The 26,012-nt window shown below is 46.3% G+C and overlaps 2 protein-coding genes across 3 annotated transcripts; one reads left to right on the forward strand and one right to left on the reverse strand.

Annotated features, from left to right (window-relative positions):
* Positions 1–523: 523 nt before the first annotated feature.
* Positions 524–4,384, reverse strand: LOC146197372 (MICOS complex subunit Mic10-like). Its single transcript, XM_084599189.1, has 4 exons — positions 4,176–4,384; positions 3,830–3,877; positions 3,633–3,742; positions 524–659 (listed from the first exon to the last, which is right to left on the reverse strand). The coding sequence occupies exons 1-4, from the start codon at positions 4,246–4,248 to the stop codon at positions 606–608; spliced, it is 285 nt and encodes a 94-aa protein (XP_084455315.1). The 5' UTR covers positions 4,249–4,384; the 3' UTR covers positions 524–605.
* An 85-nt stretch (positions 4,385–4,469) lies between these two features.
* LOC146197373 (dnaJ homolog subfamily C member 28) lies at positions 4,470–17,514 on the forward strand. 2 transcript variants are annotated; one of them, XM_084599188.1, is made up of 6 exons: positions 4,470–4,651; positions 4,729–4,962; positions 7,579–7,781; positions 11,671–11,815; positions 12,950–13,206; positions 15,061–17,514. In XM_084599188.1, the coding sequence occupies exons 1-6, from the start codon at positions 4,532–4,534 to the stop codon at positions 15,098–15,100; spliced, it is 999 nt and encodes a 332-aa protein (XP_084455314.1). In that variant the 5' UTR covers positions 4,470–4,531; the 3' UTR covers positions 15,101–17,514. The 2 variants fall into 2 exon arrangements, with proteins under 2 accessions (XP_084455314.1, XP_084455313.1); XM_084599187.1 differs by having other exon boundaries at positions 4,471–4,651; positions 12,950–13,192.
* Positions 17,515–26,012: the final 8,498 nt, after the last annotated feature.

Below are 26,012 nucleotides of genomic sequence, written 5' to 3' on the forward strand. Positions count from 1 at the left end.
GGCGCCATCGATGCAATGAAGATACATTGAAACACATAGCTATCACTTCCCTCTGGCAAAGAGAGAATTTCATGACTGACCTTGCATCTTTTTCCCCTGATAAGCATTTTAATGCTATTGCACTGAAAGCTGCACTGTTCAGAGTTCACATGTTCGCAGCAAGCCAAAAAGTACATGCTCAGACTCTTATGATTATGCAAAGTTGTTTGCGATATCTCCCATTTATACTGGCAGCCTGCAAGCCTTCAACACACTAATCGACAGTTGAGATAGAATTCATGGGCTACCACAGTTTTAATTGTAACATTACAACAAAACTGGAGGCTAATTAACCAAATGGGCCTTCAAGCGTTCTGAATTAAGCCCCTTTTTAATATCCTTTCTGAAGTTCAGAAAATTTGCTTAAGTAATAGTTAAGCAATTAAGAAAACTTGATGCTGAGAATATCACTAAATTTAGTCTGTTAAGAGCAGTTTCATTAAACAGTACTAAAATTATGACAAGAAAGACATTCACAATAAGGTATTCTAACGTCTCAAGGCATTTAATATTAAACAAGGTACTAGAATTTTGTAACCCAGATGCTACATAATCACAGCAGGAGGTCATTTTGATGCAGGAGCTGCTGGCGCTGCAGGCGCTGAATCCTTCTGTTTTGCCTGCAAAATAAAAAGATTATTCACTGTGAGTACCTTCTCCCAAAAACATGACGCTGTCTGTGGCGACAGTGCCATCAAACACTAAGGTGGAATCAGTTGACTGCCACTAAAACACCCCTTTTTAAGCAAAGCTATCATTGTCAGCACTGTTTCCCAGAAGGAGTATCAATAATCCTCAACAAATATGTCTGCATGCACTGCTGCAGTACACCATGCCTCAAACTACCAGAGGAGGTGCCAAGTGTGCTAGGTACAGCACTTTCATCCCCGATGGACAATTATTACTTGACCTGACCTCAACATAAAAAGCTGACTTGCTGCGACAGCCTACTTGCTTGTGTGTTGTCACGAGGCTTCTTCAGTAACATGAGTATTTTTATTTCTACTGCATCAGTACCAGCAGCATCACAGAACCATACCAATAACCTTATAGTGGTGAGAATTTTCTGTATTACAAAGAAATTTATTTACCTATTTATTACAAATACCTATGGCACTGCATTGGCATTGTTGCAGAGGGGTTATTTGCAAACACAAATATCAATGAAAACCACAAGCAAAAGCATCAAATAAGCTGCAATACAAATGACTCATTACCTAGCTATATCTAAAGTGGAAGAAAGCACATATTTAAAAGCAAGCATACAGCATCCAATTACAAAACTTGCTAAACAATTCATAAAACAGTGTGGTGGAAATGTGTTCTAAAACAGATTAATGTGATGCTCTATATGGGAGATGAGAAACTGAATACCGACGCTGTTTCACCCAATTTTTCATTAAAAGAATGAGAACTCAAAAGCCTTCATGCAACCTTTGCATGGTCTATGTTAGTTTTCTTGGAATTGTCTCGCCTCTTTTATTGATAATAAGGTTACTTTAAACACGTTTCTGTCAATTTCTGCATTACTGCTGTTAATGTCGTGTAAGAACATTAATATATGAATATTTTCCTGCGTGCAGACAGTACCTTCCACATAAACAGTGCTCGTTTTGCGAAACTTCTAATAGTGTAGCCATCTGTGATGAATATTGCAGATAATAGTGTAGACAACTGTGATCAATACCACAGTTCGTTTTTAGACATGCTCTGCCTCGAGAACAGTCAGTAAAGGGTTCCAGACTATGCATGCAGATACGAACAGTGGCCTAATGTTAGTAAGGTAGAAATGTTTCTGCCAAAGCTTTAGGCGCATACTTTAATTCCTCCAGAAATGATGTGGAAGGTGATATGCTTATTTGTTATCCCAATACTGAATTTCCAGTCGAATGTGGCAATTAAATGTGGCAATTAAATGTGACACCCAGGTAACTGACTTCGTCAACACAGTGTATCAGAACATTACTTAAGAAATGTGAATTCCGAATTTTTACAAATTGTACCTGGCAAAATTTTGCTACGTTCAAGTCTATCTTCCATTTTCCACACCATGGACAATCTTTGCCAAGATCAAATTGCAACATGTGGTTCTGGCTATGACGTGGGGTGATATGCAATGCAATGTTCTACGCAAGATCTTATAGTCGAAATAAGGCCTTCAGTTAACTCATTGAAAAAAAAAATGTGGAAAAGGAGTGCTCCAAAACCAGTCTTCAATAACCAAGAATGGTTAATGTCTTGATAAGACATTAACCATTCATGATATAACACCATTTAAAACCCCCTTGCTGTTGCTGATACACTAAAGCTTTGAGCCAACAGTAAAGTGAATTGCAAAAATGTAGAAATGACATTCTGTATAAAAAAAAAAGTAAGTTATGCAGGACTACACAAAAAGGCTTGCAGAAACTGCTGAAAACCTCTACCTGGATATTACTGTTGAGGCACTGTGCAATGTTGTGGATTAAATCAGTAAGCTAAATGGTACAAGATAACATTATGAAAAACCCATGCTTATTTGAGATGAAAAAAACCATGGGTAAAAGGTGCTTAATAGGATAACAATAAATAACATGTTTTACAGACCACAACTGTCATATCTAAGGATAGAAGTCACATTCACTATTTTCAGTCACAAAGTAATTTGTGCCTTTCATGAGTTGGTAAATAAATCAACAAAAGCAGCTGTAATACTGCGCGAGTAGCGCTACCGAACGCGACTCTATTTCATCAGGACTATGGGCATTTTAAAATGAGGATTATGACTGCATGAGAGTGCCCTCACTCCAGCAACATTTAGAATGATGTCATGCATAAGAGGTAACTGTTTGCACAATTTAGGTATCAGTGCATGATGACATATAATGAAGAGAAAGCAAAAATATATGTTGAAGCAATTAGCCTTTCTAGTTTCATCTGTTACCACATGGCATGAATTTCATGCCTGAGAGCCAAAATGCCTACTATCTTCCTCGTTATGTTTTACATATCACCATAACTCCTTTGGGCTGATCATGTTTTACTGTCAGCAACAATAAGCAAGTTCTATTTGCAACTTCAATTTCTCTGTAAAGTCTTTAGTAAAGTTTCTAAGCTTGCCATATCAATTCTGATTTGCCTTCTTGAATGCTTTGTATACATCTACATTCTTCATCATTTTGAAGCACCTGCCTTCTTTCTCATTGACAGATGCTGCTTTTAACTAATGCAAAATTGATCCATTTTAGTTAAGATAACAATAGAGTATCAAGATATAGAAATGAATCACAGCTAAGGCAGCACAATTTCACTGCAAGGGTGGTTTAATATGAAGAGCACACAAGTAAAAGAAATGCAAAGGTGGCAGTCCTTTCATGATAAACCTGAGCTGGTCACACCACAGCTGCATCAGAAGAGAGAGAGGTGTGTGTGTGTGTGTGTGCATATATATATATATATATATATATAGACACAGAGAGAGAGAGAGAGAGAGAGAGAGAGAGAGAGAGAGAGAGAGAGAGAGAGAGAGAGAGAGAGAGAGAGAGAGAGGGGAGGCTATTGTCGCACTTTTCATTCTGCATGGCATCGCGCTAAAGCACACGTTTAGTACTTGCCTTTAACGTGTAGGCGCGTAGCAGCATGGGTTCATTGAAACTGTGCTGGCAATTATTGTAGCCCATTCCGAATCCACTGCCGATGCCGAAAACGACAGGCCAGGCGCGCCCTAGGACAAGAAAGGAACTATTTTTCCTCACGCGCCCCTAAATGTCATTAAATAAAAATGTCTACAACGGACACTACGTTCACTTACGCTTGAACAACACCAGAGAAAACAGGGCACCAACACCAAAGCCGGTTCCTGAAAATGAAGGTTACAGGAAAGGATCAGAGACAATGCCGAGTCTAGAAACGGAGCTCTAAAGCAGAAGGGGCACAATTGGAATTGGATTGTAAGTTTCAGACAATAAAGTAACGAACAAATACATTTCTCGCGGTTGTTTTTAGTTCCCAAGCACAAAGTAGACAGTAAAGCTAAAGTTACCGGCAAACAAGACATGCTGCACTTTCTCTCCTAACACTGCTCGGGAAAGTTACAGTTCTGCGGGGGTATATTAAAGTTATCGATTACTACTTCTGTTTGGCACGAAGATACTCACCGACTTTGATTAACGTGTCGGCTAAACACTTATCCCACTTCTCGCCGAGAACGTCCTCCGACCTTGTCGCCATTTTTGCCAAGAGAAGAGGCTGTCTACGGCACTCGCGCTGCTGCCAACATCAATTAAATACTTGCCTGGAGTTTATTTATTGGATTTACTATATGTTGCTATTTTTACTTCACTCATCGCTTTGTTGTTTATTGCTCTTCAAGATTCGGTGCGCGCTACAGCTAAAGTCAAAATCTCAAATCGAAACATTTCACCTTCACCGGTTTCTGCATAGCCAAGCCACAGCGAAGCCGCGACCAAAAAAAGTCTCAGCGGTGCATGCGCGGTTTCGATATGCCATTGGAATGCTCTTGTCGCTTAAATCGTGTGTCACTTTGCCGCCGCCGGCAAGCCTGAGTAGTGTCATTTGTGGTTTCAGACTCCCTTTACTTCTAAGACAAAGCAGTAGCTATAAGGCTGTACAGGTGAGCATTGTTTTTCAACGCGTTTCGGTTGCGGCAGCACATACGCATTACGAACAGCTGATCTCTACCATACGCAGGAATGCTACCGAGTTCTCGGCGTCGACGAAGATGCCAACATGAGAGAGGTGAAAGAAGCTTTCGTGCAGTTAGCTCGGAAATACCACCCGGACAGCAGCAGCAAGGCAGCGAATGCGGCTAAGTTCGACGAAATCAAGAATGCCTACGAAACCGTTCGCGGACACCTGTCCAGCGACGCCGCTACAGCTTACGACGATGTCTATGAAGTCCTGGAAAAAGATTTTGGGATAAAGGTACCTGAGCAAGTTATAAAGTTCCGACGTGGTAATATCTGAGTTGCGGACACTGGAAGCATATTACACACAGGAAGGGTTTATAAATGTCGATATAATGTGTTTCCCGTGGACAGGTTCCTATTAAAACTGCAATTAAGTCCTCTCTCTAACGAAAATTAAATGCACTTGTTAGACTACTATGTAAAAGAGAACAAATTTCTTATTTCCTGATAGTAGTATATGGCGCTTTTCTGCCTTTTACTTCAACAGTTCGGTTAATTTTCGAAACAAGTGCGCACGATTGATTACTTTAGGGGATGTTCAGCCGTTAATACCCCTCATTTCTTCTTAATTGCACTACGCAAAATTTACAAAACTTTCAAATATATCAGATAATATGCCGGGCCGATATTACGTTTCAGTACATTTGCCAACATTTTGTATGGCGTTCCGCCACCGAGGTGGGCAAGGACATGCATTCCTTCTTTGTACTTCTTTTTTTCTCGCAAGCGCGACAGCCTCGGAACAAGAAACGACACCTGGGCCCGTATTCCGAGTTTGCGCCGTTATCGAAAATGTAGCTATCTTCCTGACCGCGAGTCATCTGATTCGTGGAAACACCGGAACATGATGTTGCCACCTCATCCTGTTCCGTAGTTGCAACACCCGGTTCCGGCGTTTTGACCAATCAGATGATTCGAGATCACGTGAGATAGCGGCACTTCGATAACGACGCAAATTCAAAATACGGGCCCTGGACTGCACAACCTCATCCTGTCAGTCCTGACAATTAAGCTTCGACCTTCTCATCTTCACTTTTGCGCTTCTCAGATCCAGATTTCAAAACATCGAGAGCGTCATTCGAGCCGAAAGGACATGGCTGCACCAGAAGGAAAAGAAAAAAAAAACCTGCATTTGAAACTATTCAGGAGATTTTCCATTGCTAGGGTAGACATTATCTGCAAGGTTAGCCTCCGGCCTTAGCCAAACCTCGGCAAAACCCTGATTATCATACGCGGGCTCAGATCGGCCAGGCTGCTTGTCGACATTGGGCCTACATGCGGCCAACGACCGGCCTAAGATCAACACAAAATGATATCGGCCCAAGTTTGTTGACCAAGCTTGAGCCAAGGTCGGCCATGTATGCCGACGTCAGGCCAACGTAGTGACACACTCGTTCAGTTGGGTTAGGATGCTTAGGTAACATGTTGACTGTTGACAGCGAGCGATCACTGGTGCGGAATTTAAAGACCCCGACAGTTGATGCTCGACTAGGGCAAGTTATGGAGGAACAAAAACACAGGAGAGATCCCAAAAAATATGGCTGAAGTCATGGTTTTGAGCACAGAATAATCAGCTTTGTTGGCACAACAAAGCATCGTCGTGGCAACGCGGCCGCATTACGCTTATCCAAAAAGTCGGCCGAGTGCAGCTGATCATTTGCTATTTTGTCTAGCCGTTCTGGTTTGCGGGGACAGCAGTGTACGGGAGGCCTTCCATCACGGTTACTCTTGAATGTAATGTGTTTAGTTCACTTAGCTTCTTTACGCGGGAAGCGTGTGCTTTCGCCCGCCGATTAGGCTTAAAGCAGGAGCGTCGCATTTCTCTTTGGAATGATTCAAGGGTTGTGCACTCGATCGTTGCCATCAGTGATGAAATTCTGTTAAAAACAACATACAGGTGTGAATACCTTTGCATGCCCAGAGGCCAGATAAGGAACATTGAAGAAGGTCGGGCACGGTGGTACCTCGTGAACACTGTGCATGTGTGAACGCGATTGCGCCAATTGATGCCCGGCTCTTATCCTGGCGTGCACGACCGGCAACCATGCAGGCACGCAGCAGTCGGACATTGCGAATATTCGTTCCGGATCGAACGGCGGCCGAACGCAAAGCAAGATTGTTTGCTCCTTCTTGGCCTCTGCGGCTGAGTAGCTCAATGTAAGATCGTCTGCTCTTCTTGACCCTCAAAGAGCACTGAAATCGCGCTGAGACTTGGCCGACTCTCATATGGCGGAGGCTTCACTTTCGACTTAAAAAATTTTGACGTCACGATCTCTCTTGTGTTTCTTTCATGGACCGGATGAACGAGCTTTTACGGCGTGATCCGTTATAAGCATCGCAGTCTAAGCCGTCATGTGGCTGAAGTCCGTCCACGATCACCGATCAAAGCGGCCAGAATGGAAAGTAGAACATAGATTTAAGGGCGTAGACGCATGGGCTACGGGATTTCGTTTAGCACTCAGGTTCGCTTCCGTGTTCTTTCTGCACCCGTTCGCGGTATAAGCATTTAATGCTAAAATGCCTGCGCACGTGGGCGGTCCAGCAGCGTCCGTGCCGCAGTACAACGTACGATTCAGAGGACGCTCGTCGGACCAAGCGAAAAGCCGATTGGCGGCGTAGCCACATCAAGGTGCGGCGGGTGACCTGAGCGGCGCCGACGGCGACAACGCATAGAGGGTGGACCTTAAACTTTTTCAACTGCCATCCTGGGCGAAGTTCGTGCTGTATTAAAGAGGGGGGGGGGGGGGGGGGATTTAGCGTGGTCTCCATCGTGACCACGCGACGGGTCGGAACCTGGCGCAGTATTGCTGTCGCATTAAAAGTTTAAGAGTAATTGCTGGTGTCTGCGCAGCACACCGTGCCGCAGCACCGCCAGTACCTGAGCTACGAGGGCGTGGGCCATGGGACTCCAACGCAGCGCTGGCAGCAGTACCAGCAGCACCGGCTGCAGCAGGCCACCGAGAGGGTTCACGAGCATCGCGTCGGCAAAGGGGGAAGGGAGGAACGCACGCTTGTTCTCAAGGACGCCACGCTGGCGCGTCAGTACAAGACCACGTGAGTCCCGTCTCAGTCACCCCGCCATTGGCCAGCATGGAAGTCTGCTATAGTAGTCCTTGTTATAAATGTGGAGACTGCCGTGGAGACAGGGAGCGCTGAGAGGCTGATTGTAATGTGCATGTCACTGTATGGTCTGTTTCTGCGCACCGAAGGAATGAAATAGGCGTAACGTAGATGGAAGGAGAGTAGAAAATTAAGAGAGCACAATCGAGGGAAGGTGGAGCGAAGGTCTGCATGCCAGAGAGGATCCGAGTATCTGTCGCGCACGCTGCTTCTTCATTCGCATAAATTCTTCATAGAAATGGTCAGCTATGAGGTTTGTTGGCTTACGCGTTTTCAGCCCCTCTTATATTCATGCTTACAAGCATTTTGATTAATGAAATAAGTCGCGCAATTTCGTGGTGTCATGCCTTATCAGCGATAGAAATAGATCAACACATATGTTCCTGTTGTTTGAGGTTACAGTGTTTTTTTCTCTAGCACTATGCAAAATGTGCGAGCCACTGGTCAACCAAACGTGGTCTAGGTGCTGTTTTATTTTTGGATAGTAGATCTACGCCTGTTAGTCAGTCGCAAATTTATGAAGAGGGAGGAGGCGCGCCCTGCCCCCAAGCGAGAAATGTTACGCAGGAAAAGCAGCCTTAACCTGATTTTATGACTAAAAAAGAAGATGAAATATACATCAAATTCCTTTGTCCACTTATAGAGAAGAAGAGGGAAAGGCCAGTATAAACATGATTTAGCAAAAATATAAGTGAAGAATAATGATGCAGAAAAAGAGAACAAAAAAGCGAACGCGAGTACGAATGAAATAAGAATAGTATCAGGAGAGGAATGGATTGGCAAGGAAGAAAAAACTGTTATCGATTTCCTCGGCATCAACCTATCAACTTCCTTAAATAGATACTTAAATCGCCCTTAAGTTTTTCTTGGAATTGTGTGTGCGGACATGAATCCGCTTTGCCTCCTCCCTGCGCTGAATTGTGAGACATCGTTAGAACGCCCTCAAAAGTTTAAAACTTGATTCAGCCGACCGGGCTGCATGCGACAGACGCGTAGTCTGGGCTGGCTGTTAAGTGCTGCGATTACAATATGCTTTAAGTGGAAAAACTATCTGCAGTGGGTGACTATATTCCGCCGCGTACGGTGCCAGGCATGCTTTAGCTCTCCTTTGGCTCGATTGCCAATAAGTAGGGTTGTGCGAATGCTCTAATATTTCGAATAGTGAATCGAATATCTTGCTATTGGATTATTCGCACAAATCAAGTGGCTTATGTTAAAAATTACTTGAGCCGAACAGGATATGTGTCCCACTTTTCGTCTACTTCTCGAATTACTGACACGAGGTTCGAGTAAGGCCCTCTGTACTTCCCTCTGCCAACTGGCCCAAAAACCCAAAAACATTGTTTACACCGACAGCGCGTATCATGCTGTCGCGACCGGTATGTTCGGTGTGAGGAGTACAGGGCGGACGTGGTCCGTATACGTGAGGCGGTGAGCATAACTCAATGGCTTTCCCGGAGATTTATTCTATATGGAGAGAGGGAGCTGACTGACTTCCTTATAAAAAAATGAAATAGCGCTTATTTTTCTTTACTTGTTATTTGTACGCCAATATCTGTGCTCATTGCTGCTGAATAAATGCCGAACAAATAGGCGTTGTACCATAACTCATGGCTATAAATTAACAGCTACGTGAGCGATATTCGTATAAAATCGTTCTATTTTTACCTCACAATACTGTAAGTTGAATAACAGTGCCATTCATGAAACACAAAAGTAACTGTGGGCATAAAGTAAATGACATAAGCGCGTTTGGTCAACATAGCTCTTGCTCCGAATAGTTTAGCACACACAACTGTACTGCTTTCAGCGAACGCTTATTTCACTATAGGAAATCAGTCCCCCGGTTTGGTTTTGTTGCAAAACCGGTCTATAACGCGAGATGCACCAACACGAACATCCCCTGTGGACGTTCAGCTAAGCAAGCCCGGTCAGGTGCTCCTCGGCTATTTTTGCCCGTGGCCACGCCTTCAAACGACGGTTTATTGAAAACATGCGCTTTTGCAGAGACGACGCTGATTGCTAGCGAGACCAGAACCTGTTGAGTTCGCACATCCGGGTACACTTCTTCATTGCAGGCATCAAGGTCGGGTGGCAATCGTCTGCCGCGTCCATTTTCATTTCCAGAAGATTAGCTCAGACGCAAGTGTTCGTGATCTCGCATCTCGGTTACCATGGGTGGTAGAATAGCATAAATCCGGTATGCAAGCCTTTCCATTCTTGCGTCGTTTTCGATATATTCTGTCACGAAAACACGAAGCAAGCCCGAGTTCAAGCCGAGCACAGAAAGCGTTTGCCCCGGGGGAAACGCGATGATAGGTCGGAATGAAAACTTTTTGTCGGTAGAAGGTTTCAGGATCTTGCGCTCCTTGGTTCTTACCCGGCGGTCCGCCGTGTTCCGCGGCCTTTGACCGCACGGCGAAGCAGCGGCGAATGGGGGAGCGGGCGCGGCGCCACGCAGGAAGAGGGGAGCTGAGCTGGGGGGCTGAAAGGGGGGCGGAGCTGGTTACGAGGTCGAGACCGACGTGAAACCCAGGAACGGGCGCCAAAGAGCTGCGGTCTAAAAGCAGCGCAAAAAAGACGTCGATAAAGACGAGACGACAACGACGGGCGCTTAACTTATTGTTGTCATAGCGGACTAAAACTGACCGATTTTTACGACGACACGTCGCTTAATTACTTGGTCAGCCGCTTTTTACAGAAGTCGATGGAGCGTAACCAGAAAGTCGAATACATAGATATGCATACAAACAGCCTGAAATCCATCGCAGAGTTAGATATTCAAGCGGGCGCTGTCGGGAGATGGCGCCACGTTATCTCCAAAGTCATGATACATGTTGATTGATAGCGTTGGTCTTTAAGTGGAAATTGAAGCATTGACCCTACGTCCAGCCTGGGGATGTGGTCATCTTTTAACTCCCTGCGCGTTTCCATCGCAGCTTGTACCGAATGTGGTTCGAAGGTTGCTGTGTCGTTTCTGGAGGACGTCGCTGTAACCAACTTGGCTTGTGTCAGCGTAGTCGTTCCCCGCTTTTCCAGAATGGTTTGCTATTCAAGCAAGCCCTATGCATACCTACGCTAAATTGCGTCGTTTAGCAAAGACCATGGTCTAACTGATTAGCCGCTGCCACAGGTTCTTCGTTTCAAGTACGTTCTACTAGGTATAGAAGTAATGCTGGTCTTGTATTACAAAGTGCTGTCAACTGGTTTAGGATATGTTCAGCGCTATAACGAATGAAGTCGCTTACTGCGACTTATATTGAATACATCGAATTGACAAAGTGGATTCGAAATCACCCACGACAACACTTTTTGTAGCGTGTGAGTCCACCTGATTTTATATTAGACCATGCAATGGCGCTTACGTTTTCACATTGCCAAAATTTCCCCGTAGGCAGAATGAACTCAACCCTCCGAAGGTAGAGAGCAGAAGTGCTGTTGGAAGGTATAGAAACCAAGCCCTTGAGCTGAACATTTTTGGCAGATGCTCTACAAGACAATATATGCGCTCGTGTGTGCACATGTGTGCATCGTATTCGTGCAAGGGACCCCAGATACTTATGCGATGAGGAATTTGGGTCTTATCGCGGCTTATGTGGTCCAAGTGTACTGGGGCTTCTAAGAGAAAGTGACAAAGTGGAGAGCGCATTTACTGTGGCCGGGGAAGTGTATACTGTCTTACATGGAGTGTGTAGCAGTCGGCGTGTTTCATTGTCGGTGGCCGCATTGTCGGTGGGTCGTTGGCGCACAGTGTTGCACGCTGTATTGCAGTGCGCGCCTATGTGTACTGTCAGCTCAAGCGCGGCGCGTGCTTGTTCTGCAGCCAGGCCATCGAGCGGCTGGTGGAGGATCTGATCCAGGAGTCGATGTCTCGCGGCGAGTTCGACAACCTGCGTGGCTCGGGCAAGCCGCTCAAGTTTGCGCCCGAGAACCCTTACGTGGACAGCACGACGCGCAAGCTAAACGAGGTGCGATAGCGCGCTGTGTGCACGTACAGTCTTTGCCAAAAATATACGGCCCAAAGGGTTCACTTCTAAGCCCTCTAACTAAGCCCCTGGAAGCAATGCTAGAATATATAGTATAAGCATAGAGAAGAATGGGGACTAGATTTGTCGTCTACGAGATTTCGGACGGTGCAGATGTGTACCAAGCGCTGTTATGGGACATAGAAGCAAAACCCTTGGGCTGTATATTTTTGACAAAGACTGTACGCTGCAGCAGAGTCTACCTCGCTGGCACCTGGGCCCTTGGAAGGGCACGGGCTGCTAGCTATTTCGCCATTCCTCAGCATGGCAAAAACGTATTGGTAGTTTTGATTTAGACAGATAGCGAAGTTATTTGTGCATATTTTTACGATAGCCATACGTTTCAGTATGCACACTTTCGAAATTTCAAACGTTGGAGTACTAGTAGAAATGAGAGGTATTTTTAGGAACAAGATTCATTTTTAGGAGTCATTTTAAGCAGAGTTACTTGCTGCATTCCTTTGACAAGGGTCTCAAACTCACATTGCTATGTGGGCTGCATTCAGAAAAATTACAAAAAAGAATAAAAACAAACAAATTTAAGCTGTTGAAAGATATCAATATAGACAACAATACAATAAATACAAATCAACCGAGCCATATCGTTGCCAGACCACACTGCTCATTCTTCGCAGAAAAGAGTAGCTGCGCTGCGTTTTAAATGCTTCAGGATGGCCCCGAGAGAGGTACTGAAAGGGCATCGCGGTTAGTATCAATTACACCTCATAAGAATGAAAATTCAACTTGGAGATGAAAGAGCGCGGATTGTTCAGCGCCTTTGCTCTTGAAGGCATCTAAGGTCCGTCTTCTGAAGTTCACGCAGGTTAAGGGTGTCTCTTTATATCCACAAAGAACATCTCCTCCTCACATCCTATCCACATCCTATATCCACAAAGAGCATATCGTCTGGGAACGAGGCTTTTTAGTTGATTTTAATCGAAAAACGTGTCTCGTGGTAAACCTGACTTTGAGGCTGGTACGGGTTTTGGGAACGAGGGCCGAAATTTTTGTGGTCGGCGGGCCACATGTTTGAGACCTCTGAATTAGGGGGACGAATGGCAGAACTCACCCCCGCAGGTGCTCATCACGAACGGCTACGTGCCCGAGTGGGTGGTGCTGGAGCGCGAGATCAGCGAAGACAAGAAGAAGCTGCGCGCGGTGCTCGCCCAGCGCAGAGCCCCCTTGGGGGCAATGCCTCTGGGAGACGCCGAACGATGCCTCTGGAATGAGGCCGTGCGCGAACTGGAGCCACAGGCCGTGAGGATCAACCGCAAGATTGACAAGTTCAACATGGTCGTGCCATTGCTCAGCAAGCAACAGGTGAGGGGAGACACGTAAGCCACGCTCATTTTGTTTCTTTAGTTGAAGCCCAAATGTAATCGCCTCGTGAACGCATTTTTTTCTTCATGTTAATTGAAAAAAAAATTGTCCTGTAGTGTCGAACAACCCCTCGGACGAGGTGCAGGTTCCCGGGAGCACACACACCTGTGGACGTCCGCGTCAGAACATTTCCACTGCATAATACGCTCAAATAGAGTTGTGCACAGTTTTACTACTGCTGTGCTCTTGAGCCCACTGTTCTTAGGCGAGCAGGAGTCTTAGCATTGCGCCGGAAAGCGACGGGTTGCAGACAAGAATGTCGTATCCGCACTCTAAATGGCTCGCCTGTCATTCATTTAGTGTGAAGTCCTGTGCGTGTTTCTTGTTTTTCTGTATTGCTTTGTCTTCAGTCTCCGTGTAACAGCTTCTAAAGAGGCTAACAGTATGAGCACATAAATAAAATAAAAGGCTGCGGGATGAACTGGAAATGTATCCGGGCTGGAATAATATTGTTACGTTAGGCGGTGCATGCACTGATATGCGCATAAGAAGGAAAAAGAAGTACTGGGATCGATACCCAGCACCTCCACCAAGATGTTACGGGGGTAGTTCAGCTCACGGGCGGGTGGGCTATGAAAGCATTGATCCCAGTCATCCTGTGTCTTTCCAATAGGGCGAATACTACGGCATTTTTTAAAGTGGTCCTTATATTAAAGTAGCTGGTGTAATTTCTCTGTGTGTGTGTGTGTGTGTGTGTGTGTGTGTGTGTGTGTGTGTGTGTGTGTGTGTGTGTGTGTGTGTGTGTGTGTGTGTGTGTGTGTGTGTGTGTGTGTGTGTGTGTGTGTGTGTGTGTGTGTGCGCGTGCGTGCGTGCGTGCGTGCGCGCGCGCGCGCCGCACAACGTGCGCTGCAATATTTATTGCTCGTTATTATTTATACCGAAGATAGTTTTCTCTTTTCAGTAACTTTGTCCGAGATAATACCCACGCTGTAGTAGTACCAGTGTGGTTTCACATTCAACGGCATATCTACCCCGGAATTAAAGTTAAATAAGTTAAATTGGTTCACAGGAAGGGAAAGGCGCAGTAACTGTCACACTTGCTCCGTGGACACCCGAACCGCGCCGTAAGGGAAGGGAGGAAGATGGGAATGAAAGTGGAAAGAGAGAAAGAGGAGCCGCAGTGGAGGGCTACGGAGTAATTTCGACCACCTGGGGATCTTTAACGTGCGCTGACATCGCACAGCACACGGACGCCACTTCGTTTCGCCTCCATCGAGACGCAGCCGCCGCGGTCGGGTTCGAACCCGGGAACTCCGGCACAGTAGTCGGGCGTCTTACCACTGCACCACCCCGGCGGGGCCTACCCCGGAATTGGCGATTATACGCCTACAGTCGGTGGCAGCTTTCACTGCCTTTGTGAGTTCCACGGGCGTGTTCTCGAGCATCAGTTTCAGAGGTCTGTAACTCTGCGCTCATCGATCTTGCTATATAGGACCACGAAAAGTTAGGGCAGCCACATATGGGCAGCTTTATATACCGCTCCAAAATCTCACGTGGGTGTCGCTTGTTACGAGAGCACCTGGGGTTTTGCTCAGATCTGGTACATTGACGCACACGGACCTGGGTCGAGCGCAATTCGTTTTATCGGCTGGCTCCGCGCATATTTTGTGCGTTCTGCAAGTCACTAAACCTGTCCGATCAGTGAATGGCTGCAAAAAGCCCTTCCACAGGGACTCCTTGCGGTGTACTTAAGGGCGCGGTGTCGCTGTCGTCTGCGTTTCTTCCGTTCTGTGCATTTTGACTAGAGTGCGAACTTCTTTATACAATTGAAATTTTATCCCAGTTTCTTTTTCTCTTGTTTGTTCCAGCTGCACTTCTCGCTGGCGTCGGAAAGCGAAAAGATCCTGACGTCCGTTATTCCAAGGCAGCCGACGTCGAAGAAAAAAGCAGAGGCGCCTAAAGTCAGCAGGAGTGACGATGAAGGACTCTTGTCTTTGATATTTAGTGCAATAACAAAGTGGTAGGGTCTTTTTGAACACAAGCTGCAAACATTGTGTGCCCATGTTGTATTCACGCTTTCTCTTGTGCGCTACTGCATAGGACCAGACTAAAATACAGCACGGGCTTGAGGCGCTCGACGTCTTCCTTATAACTGCGTAGTAAATATTTCGTGTAATTTTGGTTTCAACCACTGAACCATTGTTGGGAGTTGAAGACGAGTTGAAGTCACGTGGGGTGTGCAAAACCGCACTATGGTCGCTGTTTTTATTTTAATTCGCACCAACCCTTACGCAAGCCTGCCCAAGAGTTTGTGGTACACATACAAAATAAAATTTATAGCAGCAATAATAGCGCAGCATTTTTTTATTCTCTCGCGACCACAACTCTTATGTGACTTCACAGACCTGTTGCTCGTTGGTTGAAACCGAAAGTGCACGATAAAAAAAAAAATTCATTATTGAAGTACAGTCGATTCCGGGTATATCGAGCTATTGCTTATATCGAACTTTCAAAATATCTCCTTGAAAACCCCATGCAAAAGTCCTGGATTGATGTTCAGCTTTATTGAACTCTTTTCAGCGGAGCACTCGATATATCGAACTACGCCCGTGTCTCTGTAAGGGGCGCTTTTCCTGATGGTGCCACACTGTCAGCTTTCGCGCAAGGAGCTGGATCGTCTGCGAAGCCTTGCTGCCTGCTAGCAGCGTTAACGTTGCCAAACCGCAGGACGAGGTGAACATCGAGTCCAAATGGAAGCGACCTTTATGTCTGGCATGACAGGTTTCAACGTGGCATTGCTGCTATGTGAGGAGGTCAGGGTTTGGTGCACTAGTTGTCGTGCGGTGAAGCCAGCCTTGCCGACGGAAGGCTTGCGGTGGCTCTCGCGTACATGGTCTGTTTCGCTGGTGAAGGGGAGGAAATCAACTGTGCCTTATTTGTATTGTTCCACTAACAGGATGATACCTTTTATGATCAGCAGTGTCTATCCCGGGAGCGCCCTCTGCAGCAGCTTTGATGTCAAGCCCAACCTCAAAGGCTTTTGTGCCACAGGGCGCAAGACGCGAGCCTTGGCACCCCGATCCATTCTTATGAAACATTGAGAGCGCATTCACGCCCACGAAGCGGCATGCAGAGGTGCCTCGTCTTTTCAACGCCTGGCACGAAGGGATGCTCGACGCGCGGGTGCGTGCGCGTGCGCCTCGAGAGAAGCTGCACTCGCGGTGAGCTGCCAGTATATATGTCAGCGGGATGCGTATCGCACCACGAAGCACGCCGCTAGCGTGAGTAAACCGTATTCACGCTTTTGAGTTAGGAGAAGCTCATCTGGTGGCATATTTTTTACATCGAATTATCGACATATCGAACTATTTCGCTATCCGCTTCGAGTTCGATATATCCGGAATCGACCGTATTTAGCTGGTATAGGTGAGTTCCATGTTGTGTCTAATTTGCACTAGTGTCTTGCTCACTGTTACAAAGAAAAAACATGCGTTGAAATTTTCGATGTCTGTATACTGCTTTTTTTTTTTTTTTTTCATCCGAATCACCAAAGACATCCGACAGCATTTCGTAGACCACTTATTCGAATCAATTTTGCATTCTAAAGTTCTGGCTTTGTTTTAGGGAAAAAGCCTCTACGTCATTCGTAAATTTATTTCGTGGAACTGAAAGGATGCTTGTCAACAAAGTCATGACACTGTTTTGTTTCTTGCATCAGTAACGTGCGCACCTAACGCATCAGACATTTTACGACGTCGCAGCAAAGGCATACATACAGTTTCTGAGAGGTAAGTCGCATTCGCGTATTTCAATATTAGAAGCTATCTTCTAGTCGCCTAAATATCAATCACACACGTGATGGAAGCAACTCTTCTAAGCAGGAAGAACGTTTGCTGTTGAAGGTAGAATTAATTTTGCCATCTGTGTCCCAGTTACGATTTGGGTTTACCTGAAAAAGACCAGACATAAAAGTAGCGCATGCTGTTGTGCCCGAGAAGGTAGTCAAGCAAATGCCTCCAGTTTCCAGCGAACGCAAGCACTTTGTGCACCGTTTCATATGTTTTTACGCTAACAGACCTGCAGATGGGCATAATCTATATACTGCTTAATAGATAAAGATAAATAATTGCTGATTGAAAGCATGGATTACATTGTGCCGTAAGGCGTTGCTTAGACCAAGAAAATTTCAATTCCTAGCACTGCCGGCTTTTACCGGCTTGATTTGCCGTCTAATTATTTTGTGCGCGTGCACAGAATTGCTTGAAGACGGTACAGTAGGTTGCTTTCCACATTTATGAAAAAAAAAAAAAAGATGAAAATAAATGCACAGTGAGAAAAAAGCGTTCAAAGTTTCAACAAAATTCACTGTCGGCCCAGGGGGCACGTGATGCGGTAGGAGCTTTTCCGTGAAGCAGGCCATTCTTCGCACGGTCCACTAAAGTTTGGTGTGGCGCCTTCTCCTCCCCGAACGACGCCGATTGTCATAGCCGAGGCGCCGCCTCAGTCAAAGTCTGGTACTTCTATAGACGGCAGTTCTGGAAGCAAAACACAGTGCGGCAGAGGTCTCTAGCTGATCCATCATTGTGCCTGACTAGTGGACACTAATTAACGTTTAAGTGGTGTTACGGCGGAATCCTTGCTGGCAGAACCCGCAAGGCTAACCCCATCTGTAGCCAGCAACAATAAACTCTCCATTCTTGGTAATACCCGTGTTTGAGCAGTCAGCACGCTCACTGAAATTCAGCGTTTTAGGGACTATTACTATCATCTAACTGCATAACTAATCCACTGCGCTGTGGATGTTTCTTCCATTTAAAACCATCCAGCATTATCCGTGGCTCGCATGATTCCCTCTTTCTACCTGACATTGTGCCTCCCGCTTCGCTGTCTTCTTGGAATTCTTTTCGCCTGAAATGACCTACCGGGCATCCATTGTCCTAGCATTAACTAAATGGCTATAAAGAATGTCGTTAACTAAATGGAGTACATTAAGCAGGTACACTCAGATCGTGACCAACACTTCGTCGCTATCATCGAAAGGAAAGTACGCAGCAGTTTAATCTTGCCCTAATCCACCTGTGGGATGTAAAACTCACCGGAGGCTAACAAAAAGGCTTGAAATTAAATAGGGCACAGTGGACCAGCCATTATGCAGTAATTAGTTATTGACGTCCTATCTTGCAACTCATCGACAAAATGGCAAAATTCCTTCAAAAAAGGCCTCGCAGCCAATGATGCCTGCCGTTCGTGGTGACATCGCAGGTGCCTGGCAAGTGCCTTCATGAAATGGAATTGACAGCCGCGCCATGTAATCAGTCGATGCCATGGAGGGAAGAAAGCTTAGGAGAGGCCCTCGCAATCGGAGCTCCATAGCAAGAATTGTGGCGCGTCACGTGCTTGCGTAAGAGCTACAGAGATTCCTAGTCTCCGCTTTCTCTCACACGTCGTCTGCATCAACCATATCGACTATGTTGTTGACAAAGCCGGCCGGATAGAGTTGGGAATTCGCATTTTTACGCAACCTTTGCGTTTCCTGGAAGGCATGCCGTAGTAAGCGGTTTTAGACGCCCATGAAAGCTGGCGGGTTCCTGGAGCATCGCGAGACCGCTTGCTTACTCTGATCTTCGTGGTGCTTACGGCGCATGCGCAAGCGTGCTGAATGAGTCTGAAAGTTGAAACCTTGGAAACGCCGTAGACGCGTATCCAATTGACGAGGTCGAGCCCTCACTTTCAGCTTCAAAAAATGTAACGTGACGATCTCTCCTTATTTCCTTCCTCAATGGCCTATGTCATTTCCACATTTTCACGACATTTGCGCAGTGGTTGAAGCTCGGATTCGCTATTTTCTCCTTTGTGCATGAGAAACTACGCACTACAGGGCAAACGCTTTTCCCGTCTGCTTCCTAATCTACGTGTGTAGCACTCTGTCGCTCTTGATTAATTCCAATCCGCAATAGCATAAGCTGCACATGTTTCTACAAACACATTTCCTCCTTATCACTTGCTACTTAAATTTGCCCTCGAACTTTTTTTTTCCGTGTCAGTTGTGCTTCACTGTGCGGTTATTATCCTGTGTCTTCGTCCTTCTCTCCCTACCCCTGCTTGTCACAATCACGGATGCTTCACAACAGCTGCGCATTCGTATTCAGCGCCGATTCACTGCTTGACTGAGGTCGTTCCTCAGGCGCATGCGTGTTCAGCGGCGATGACGAGTGGTGAGGGTGGCATATTCCCACTAGCGTAGCATAGGCACAATAGGTGCAGGTGTCTCACTTTTTCGTCGCTCAATCTGCTCGAGGAGGGCGACGGACACGAAGCCGGCCACGATGCAGATGACCAGGATGGTGGTGGCCAGGACGAAGAGGAGCAGCGACTGGCACGAACACTCCTCGCCGTCTTCTTGGGCCTCGGCCGTATCGCTTCGAGTCTCGCCATAGTCACGCGGCCCTGGACGGTGCGAGTGCTGGCGACGTTCGCTCCTCCTGCAGGCATTACACATTCCACGTACGGAGAAGACGAGACCCGTCAGCGTGCAGCGACTCGTACGTGCTAATACTGGACAAGCCCATTTTTGCTTAACAGCGTTATCTGTCGCCTCTTGAATAGGCAATGAAAGCATAAGTTATACAGGCTTACTGATAAAAGCACTGGTTAAGTCGTCCGGGCCCTTATGTACAGTTAGTAGCAATGCAAGAGGGAACACGGAAGTGCGTGGCCTTCGCATTCGCAAAGCGCTGCCACCAACAGAATATGAAAATGGGTGGCACCAGGGGCATGCTCGGAAAGAGCAGCCGACCAACCTTACTTTGCATGTACCTTTACCGGTGACTCTCATCACCTGTCGGTGGCAGCACCTTCCAAATCGTGGAGGCCACGCACTCCCGTGTTCCCTCTCGTATTGCTTCTAACTGTACGCTCATTACATCACCGATAATACAGAAGGGAAAGAGTGACCTTACAAGCATCGGTGGTAGGCGTGCGAAGGTAAACGTTCGATAAAGCTTAGGAGATGAATCTGCCTAATCATGAGTGACGAGGGATAACTCCTAGCTCACGACGATTTACAAACTCTGACGCACCGGCATATAGCGAAAGAGAAGGGAGGAAGTTGAGATGAAGTGTGGTACGTACTTACTCTTGCCGCCTGGAGCTCCTCAGGGCACGGGCCTCTACGACGGCTGTGGCAACAATGGTTTTTGGCTCGTGTTCCACCACTCTGCAGGGTGCCAGCACGGGCTCATCGTTAACGCCGTCGCCCGCGTCGATGACCGCTGGCGGCGGCTGCTGCTGGGCGGCCGCTCTCGCTTCTTCGGGCGGCGCATCGTGGCTAGCACTTGCGCTGCTGCTTCTGCTGCAACGACATGCAGATCATCACAGCACTTCCGACAGCGTTCGCCTTCCAGGCCACGTTAGATTTTGCCGTAGTACGTGAAAAGGGTACCATCAGGTTCTTAGGAAAGCACTTTAAAAAGGCCATTTCGCCTTGTACGCGGGAGATGCAGGGTTCGATTCACACAGCAGTCGGGTACCTACGGTGTTTTTCAATGGCTCCGAGATTTCCTCCCGGATTCAGTTCAGTTCAGTCGTTCAATCGTGTCCGACTCTTCGTGACCCTATGGACCATACCACGCCACGCTTTCAGGTCTCTCTCTATCTTCCTAACATCACATAACTTCATCTGCAGCGCCTCGAGGATGCCATCTAACCATCGCGTTCGCTGCCTACCCCTTCTCCGGTGACCCTCAACCTTTCCCAACATCAAATCTTTTTCCAGTGACTCCTCTCGTCTTATCAGATCCTCCCGGATTAGTGCATAGCTTATATCGGAAAGTGATTTCTCAACACATCTTGTTTTCCTGAAGGCAACTCGCTTTATAACGAATGTTTAAGCAATGACTTAGATATCTTGTTCGGCCGAAAAGCCGTCGGCGTCGTTGTAGTAGTAGTAGTCGACGCCACGTTTCGGAAATAATCGGGGGCTGTTTAAAAATATTCTATCATGGTAATTTGTGGTTATAGTCGCCGATAATTGATTGATGTGTCTGATAGACGATGGCGAGTTAATGAAATCCCTGTAAATATTTTATGACTGATAACTATCAAAAATGACTATCAGTACTCATAGCTTCAACCTCCCCCTAAATTCAATTCCTAGGGAAACGCATGCTCTGGGATGATATAGAATTAGGGAAAAAAAGGTCATTTGACTCCGCCTTTTTCTCACCCTTCTCTTTCGCCACTCAAATCGCACCTTCGTAATCCACATCAAAACGCTGTTCGAACCATATTTTAGGAGTTGCTTTCGAGCTGAATTATTAGTAAGTGTGCAAGCGTACAACACCGGCCTTCGAGGATTTGACGGCTGCTTACGAGCCGTTTACGCACGGACACTCTAGAGTCGCAGCGGTAATCGACATTTGCGCACGCAGGTGTTCACGAAACCTGCACTGGCATCGATCTGTGCAACGCAGGTGTCTCGGCCACCAGTACTAATTCTTTTTATTGAGTCAGCGTGTAACAGACTGCCGCTCTAATCGACACCTTCACATCAGTATCAGTAATAGAGTGTAGGGGCACATATGTAATTCGGCTAGGACACTTGCGGAACTTCTTATCGTAAGGACTACTCGTTGCAAAGAGAAGCAACATACCCAAATCAAAATCCAAATCATGGCGCCTCATTAAGAAAAAAACAAACTTTCACAGCTAGCCGTGGTCGTGTGCAGCAGTAGTCTACGTTATTACGCTGTAAGTTTTCATGACATCTAATTCCCAGCCACCGCTAAGTGAGGTTGACCTGTGTTAAAGTATCACGCACGCAAACCGCAACCCAACGATGTGCTGTTCAATGCACACGGGAAGCACCGATGAGGGGGCCTCGGCGTACCTCATATCGGCGCGACATGTTGGCGACCGGCCGGCTGGCCGCAGCGGCTGTCCCTGAGGCAGCGGTACGGAGTAGCATGAGCTGCAGAAGACTAACTTTCAGGGCCGCCTTGGCCTCCTCTTCCTCGCTTTGGATTGGATTGGATTGGTTATGAGGTTTTCCCCTTTATTATGGGTGGACAATAAACGTCCTGGCCAGGCACTGGCTGTGGCGGAGTCTATCCCGCACCATCTATTTTTTTAGCATTTTCCAGTTCTCTAGGCGATGTTTCGATATCTCTACAGCCATTTCATCTCACTGTAACACTTCTCTGTCGACCGCATCGCCTCCTTGCGGTTGTTTGAAAGCTAAGCCTAGCGCCTGCGGCAAGGTTAATGATGATGGCAGTGTTTATTTAATTTGTTCAAATAGCCATTTCAGTTTTATGCCATGAGACTTTAAACACCGCTGAAATTAGTATAGATTATCGCTTTAATTTAAACGAGCCGTAAGACTCGAAAAAGAAATTAACATGGCAGCTGACGGGATGAAAGTTTGCACAGTGGAGGAAACACTTTCATGGCTACGCCAAAGGCTGGCGTCATTTGTTGTTGTTGTGCCCTTAGATAATGGCACATACCCACGAGGGTGACTGACCACGCATGAATCCAGCAGAAATAGGTATTATACTGCCTGATATGAGATCAAAATATATACATATCGTAGGATGGGGGTTTATTGGAGGTACTGGGATATAGAAGCACAGCAGGAACAGTCCGCGTATAAGCAGGTCCAGCGCACACACAGAGCGATGCCACTGATGACAGCGCAAGGAAGCTTCTTCACCTTCGCACGTACATCTTCATCTTTACAATATATATCTACAATAAGGTCATTATGCGTCATTTGACTATGCATGCGAAGTTTCATGTGCTTTCGCCAAGGTTTGGAGAAGATTTTTTTTTTTTTTTTTGCGCAGAAAAAAGAATCTACCAGTTATGATGCTGTGTAATTGATATGCACAGTAGTAAACTACCGTGGTCAGGAACCGAAAATAATTGTACAGTTTTGATAAAATCAGCAGCCAACATCTCTTTTTCTTCCCACTTGTTCGCACAAGTGCCCTGCGCCACGTGCCCAGGAATAAACGTATCCAGCGAGTGGCCTCAAAGCAGTCTTCCTCGTCGCATCGCGCTGCATATCCGCTTCGTGGTGGCGCCGCAGATCCCACCCGTCTCGCTGCGCTGACTTCTCGGGCGTCGCAAATGGCGGCCTGCAGAGCACCGTGCCTCGGGTCCGGGCTACACCTCGACTGGGAACCACGCTGAACAGAGCTTCGACAGAGCCGCTTTTCATACCTTGACAACTCAATATGGAGCTGTAAGTCCTTTCCCGTAACTACTGAGACCATAAACTGAAACATTGGCTGATTGAAACCATCTATACTGTCACTGTCTGGCGTCTCTTTAGCGACAGTCAGCAAGAGTGGTGTATTTAGAGATGTGTGGACTAAGACTTAATGAGGCAATGTCATTTTACGCATCCAATCTACGGCGCGGACTTCGAAGCATGAGCGGGTCTTGTTTTACGCTGACAACCTGGGATTCCTCGATGCGCTCAGAAAACTGTCTTCATCGGCATTTTCGCATTTTGAAACGCTGTGGCCGCGATCAGACCCACAAAACTGTGGCCATTACGATCAGTCGCAGCTTGTGACCGCTGCGTCACTTCCCGCTGCCTGCATGTATATTGCGCAGTGCTATCCCTCAAAAACGAGCGAGTGATGCATGTGATTCCATCTCTGGTCACACTATTTATAACGACAGCCGCGCACAGTATGGCTCCACGAAGTTCTATTGGTTCTACATGTGGCAGTTTGCAGGTATAAAAGTCGTGCGCTGTATACATGTCCACTGTGCTACAGGAGGCGAACATTTTGCGTTACTGGGACAAGCGAAGTGCGCGTCGCAGGGCGCCGGGTAACACCTTTTAACCGACATCTTTGTGCTCCCTCATATCCTTAGCAATTCTTACGCGATCTGTGTTGTAAATAACCTGTCGTGTCATGCCACTGTGTATGCACCCCTTCTTCCAATTTATCGGCTGTGGAGCGTCAAGACAATAGCAAGCACGTACTGCTACAGTGACGTAGAATCGGCTTTAAGGATCGAGCTGGAAGAACGGAGACTGAGATATTTGTAGAAAACATTAAAAACACGCTGTCTCTACGAGTGTCCCTCCGTCTATCATTCGCTACTGGTGACACTGGCGGCCTTCGCGAAATACAAACACAATTTTAGTTAGCCGAAAAAAAAAAATTGTACGCGAAATTTTTTCGCACTTCCTTTCTGAGTGACACGCCTTTGTGGCGTTGTTGTTCATTTGGTACATTTCTAATCAACCATTTATCTCACAGCGCGCAAGCTCAGAAATAAACAGGGCAATATGAACGAGAAAATATCTTGTTCCATCTGAGCGTTCATTTTTGCGGACAAAATTTGCACTTAAATTCGATGTTTTCCATGAAGGTGGTTTGCCACTTGTGCATACTTCGTAGTGCCTGTAACTGCAATGTGATGGCTTGAGATCAGCTTAGGTGTCATATAGGCAACAAATCCTGCTGGGCCTCGCCGCGGTCGCTCAGTGGTTAGGGCCCTCGACTGCAGATCACAAGGCTGAATTCGATCCTGGGATTGAAAGGGTTCGATCCCGGCCGCGGCTGCTGCTTTTTGATGGAGACGAAATGCAAGGTGGCAAGGTGCTCTTGTACTGTGCGATGTCAATGCATGTTTAAAAACCCCAGGTTGTCGGAATTATCCTGATACCTCCACTACGGCGCCTCACAGAGCGTCATTTGATTTGAGACGTTGATACTGCTTACCGTGCACCTGCTTAAATAGTTCACTTTGAGTGACGGAACGAATTTGTCAAGTTGGCGTCCTCGTCTGGCACTGGCCATGCTCAGCAACGATGATGATTCTGCGATCTCGCTGAATCGACATGTTGTTTCATGCGTGCAAGCGACAGCTTTAACCGAAAAGGCCATGTCAATTCGTCTTGCTTTAGTTCGGATAAAGATGGGCACCCTCCATCCTTGTCCAAATAACAGAATATCTCTATATGCCGAGAATATATGGACAGGTTACCGTTTGCAACTTTCGTTTCCGCTGTTGCCGAAGAGGTTCCTTATTTTTTGCGCCTCTCTGAAGGTACTGGTCATGATCTGAACCAAGGAGGTTATACTAATACTGCAGTATTAGTATAACCTTTTTGATATTAACGATTCCATCCAACTGCAGTGTATAAGCCACGGTGTAGTGTAAAACTGCCCGGAGTTGACACTTCACAGCGTCGTAGCTGAAAAAACTGCGAGCGAGCAGTTGATTCTTTTTTTGCCGACAGTTCTGTAGCTTTCAATACCGATTTCTGACGTATTATATCTCAAAACGTATATTCTACATTTTTCTTCTAATTTCTGACTATATATTTAATAATTTGAGAATTTTCGTGAGAACTTCTAAAATTTTGCCAAATAAGTTTTTTTCTCATAAAGAAATATATTCAGTTTATTTTTCTTTATATAATTTAATGCACAATATTATTCGCTTCACTATGATGTTCTTCAATAAAGAGAAATCTATATTTTTTGTTAAAAAATATGTTGCGGAAATCACCCTGGAGTTGCTTATTTCTCATGGTAAGTAAATGGTCACCTTGCTGGAAATCGTTGCGCTTTTCAGGTGTTACATGTCGTGTGGTCTCACCAATAGCTAAAAGCTCGTTTGTGGCAGCTGCGAGCGGCTTGCCTTGAGCAATGAGTGACTTCCTTTCGTACGGTGGAATATAATTTTGGTCAATTGAACTATTAAGCTCAGTTCAGCTTTTATTAACTTAGGCAGCTGGCTAACCTGAGCACAGGTGTATGCTAATCGTACATGTAGAGGACGTTTTCTG

This window comes from Amblyomma maculatum, chromosome 3 (assembly GCF_055883805.1).
Source record: "Amblyomma maculatum isolate TAMU_Amacu chromosome 3, ASM5588380v1, whole genome shotgun sequence".
Classification (NCBI taxonomy): domain Eukaryota; kingdom Metazoa; phylum Arthropoda; class Arachnida; order Ixodida; family Ixodidae; genus Amblyomma; species Amblyomma maculatum.